We start from the raw sequence: 3451 nt of genomic DNA, 5'->3' as shown, positions 1-3451 counted from the left end.
TTAGTTACTTCCCACCGTTGTGCATTGATGCATAGTTAAAGATGCTTTTGTTAAGATTCACATGACCTTTTTTTTTATATCAAAACACACCTCCCTCCACACCTTGTATTTATTGATTACTAAATATAACTGTGCTTTAGAAAAAACTATTATGTATTTAAACCAATGTTCTATGGACAAAGGGTGCTGGAGAGAGTGCTATGCAGACAGACCTGTTCAGCTGCTCTAACTGCATCATCTGAAACAGCAGTCAAACACACACACACACATATTCTTCTTTATCCTCATGTTTTAATTATTTGGGAGTAACATGATGAAATAATCGGACAGCGGAGTTCGGACTCGTACACATTCACACAGCAAAGTACACGACACTGCACAGCGTGAAACACAACCGTAAAAAGAAAAAGGACGACAAAGCCTTCACGTGGAACGCTGGCAATAAATAGGCTGATCTTATATTCAATACTCTTCTGTACAGATGGTCCATGAGTTACAATACATCAACCGAATAATCGTCTCAAGGCAGAGCAACACGGATACACAAAGAAATCATGTAAACAGAGAAAGGAAGAAACAGGGTGGAAGAGATCCCTCTTTCGTACACACACACACACACACACACACACGACCAACGACCATGCAGAGGGCCCAGAGTTTGCCTACATGTATGAGGCAGAACATAATAATGAATACAGTACATCTTTCTCTTGTCCCTCCACATGAATTTGCAAACACTCGGTCACAAAGGGAGCACCGGGGATACAGGGAGGAGGAATGTGCTTCTGCAGCGGAGAGATGAGAGGGTTGAGAGAGGCGGCGGATTATTCCTCCAATGTGCGGAAACTGTTCTGCATGTCCTCCAAAAGCTGAGCATATTCGGCCTTGATCTTGGCCTCGCCCTCCTTCACCGGGTCCTGCAGCGACGAAGAAATACAGTCAGGACAGAAAAGCTCACTCTTGACACATTGGTTATGTTAAGAGTTCAAAGATGTATTTAAAGTTCCCATCGAAAACATACTTAATGTCTAACATGGCATGTGCAGACCCAAGTTTTAATAGTGTTTAGGTTGAAAACACGTCGCCCTTTTATCTTGTAAGTGTCAGCTTTATGTGAATATTTGTTGTTTAGTTTGTTAGCAGGATTATGGACGAACTAGTGGAAGGGTGTTGATGAGCCAAGGAATCACATTTTGGAAAGGATCCATATCTTTGGTTTGACTTCCTTTCATCTTAGAGTCTCAGAACTTACAAAAGATAGCGAAAAGTCTAAAATAAAAAGAGAAACCATGCTGACAGTATTGATCAGTATTTTTGCTATTCTATGAATTCATCACGACCCACCTCTTCAACTCTGTATATCCATAAGCCCCCCCCCTGAGTGCTTTTCTGTTTTATTGCCCGTCCTTGTTTGTCCCTTCCCAAATGACACACACACACACACACACACACACACACACACACACACACACACACACACACACACACACACACACACACACACACACACACACACACACACACACACACACACACACACACACACACACACACACACACACACACACACACACACACACACACACACACACACACACACACACCTTGAACTTCATGGCGCTGAGCCGGTAGAGGATCTCTCCCATGTGCTCTTTGATCATGGCCCAGGTGACCCTGTGGTCGCTCTGAGCCGTGGTCTCCACTGCGTGCCGCGCCATGTCGTAGAAAGCGATCATGTTGGACAGGATGCCCACCGTCTTATAGAAGGGACAGAACCTGAGGAGATAGACACGGAACAATCAGTGAGAGACACCCGACAGTGGAGTCTCACTTTCTCTCCATCTTCTTGAACTGCGAGTGTGACCGAAGGGTTACCTGTCGTACGGAGTGTAACCGTTCTGCTGCAGGAAGTCGTCTTTGATCAGTTTGGCAACTTCAAGGGTGATCTTATCCGATTCTGCCAGAGATGCCTGTTACGAAAATCAAATTTAAAATGTGTAGGAGCAAAAAATATATGGTTTAGATGGGATTTTCTACTATGCAAGTCTGCCTTTGAAGCTACAATCAGATTACAGCTAATCAAAAAGGATCAAACCGGCGCCTTTATGATGAAATACCTTTCCGACGAGCTGCACGATCTCCGCCAGGTCCTCCTCCTCCTGCAGGATCTCCTTGGTTTTGGTGCGCAGAGGCACAAACTCTGGGAAGTGTTTGTCGTAATGCTCATCGAGAGCGCGGGTGTATTTGCTGTAGCTGATCAGCCAGTTGACGGAGGGGAAGTGCTTCCTCTGAGCCAGCTTCTTATCCAGACCCCAGAACACCTGAGGGACGAGATCAGGGACTCATAAAGTAAAGGCCTGAGCAACTTGAATCAATAAAGCTTGAAAAGGAAAATCTGAATTTGACAATTTACCTGTACAATACCCAGGGTGGCGGAAGTGACGGGGTCAGAGAAGTCTCCACCAGGGGGCGACACACTGAGGAACAAACACATTTAAGCTTTGTATTCTACTTATTTTAACATCCAAATAATACAAATAGAAAATAATAGAATGTCTCCCTCTGGTGGACAGAGGCTGTACTCACGCTCCCACGATGCTCACGCTGCCCTCCCTCTCAGGGTTTCCCAGACACTTCACCCTGCCGGCGCGCTCGTAGAAGGAGGCGAGGCGGGCGCCCAGGTAGGCCGGATACCCGCTGTCTTTGGGCAGAAACAGGAAGTACTTTAACGGGTAAAAGAAACTCTGTCCACCATCAAAGCAGACATATATTCACATATAACACCGCTGTAATTAAAAAGTCGTTTCAGTGGTAGTTACAATAAACCTAATGGCAGATATACCGAAGCTTAACTCAGCTCTTTTTATAATATCCAGGAGACTCCAAACTCACCAGCAGGCATCTCAGCCAGACGTCCAGAGATCTCCCTGAGAGCCTCGGCCCAACGGGAGGTGGAGTCGGCCATCATGCTCACATGGTATCCCATATCCCTGAAGTACTCAGACAGCGTGATTCCTGCCAATACAAGCTACAGTCAGCATCCAGCACTCACGTGAGAACACAAACATGTGATTTATTGTAAACATACGAAACGTACCTGTGTAGATGGAGGCTTCTCGGGCGGCCACAGGCATGTTGGAGGTGTTGGCCACCAGCGCTGTTCTCTTCATGATGCTCTCCGTCTTCCCGTCCACCTCCATGGTCAGCTGAGGGTCAGAACACACTGTCAGTCACTCTGAACCTCATCAAGGGGAAGTATGTAAAAGCTTGAATACACTCAATGGCTGGGGCTCGTAAAATAAAGAGCTTTTTGAACATTAAAAGGAAACATCAAATCAAAGTTTATTTATAAAGCACATTTAAAAGCGGTTTTGCCAAAGCAGAGTCCTGCATCGGGTCGGGTCTCCGCGGGTACCCGACGGGTGAACCGCAAAAAAGGTGATTCGCGGGT

General features: G+C 45.9%; 1 protein-coding gene across 1 annotated transcript; it reads right to left on the bottom strand.

The window, feature by feature from the left end:
* Positions 1-271: 271 nt before the first annotated feature.
* On the bottom strand, positions 272-3223 carry LOC104940997 (V-type proton ATPase catalytic subunit A; the record flags this gene model as incomplete). The annotated part of the gene is made up of 8 exons (XM_010766028.1): positions 272-917; positions 1605-1776; positions 1876-1970; positions 2118-2321; positions 2414-2477; positions 2587-2701; positions 2893-3015; positions 3098-3223. Coding segments are annotated over 8 exons (992 nt in total), but the record flags the coding sequence as incomplete, so codon positions are not given.
* Positions 3224-3451: the final 228 nt, after the last annotated feature.

The sequence above is a fragment of the Notothenia coriiceps genome, unplaced genomic scaffold, assembly GCF_000735185.1.
Source record: "Notothenia coriiceps isolate Sejong01 unplaced genomic scaffold, NC01 NC01_scaffold00002908, whole genome shotgun sequence".
NCBI lineage: Eukaryota > Metazoa > Chordata > Actinopteri > Perciformes > Nototheniidae > Notothenia > Notothenia coriiceps.
Note: the sequence above shows the minus strand (reverse complement) of the source record. Positions and strands in the feature narration are given on the sequence as shown.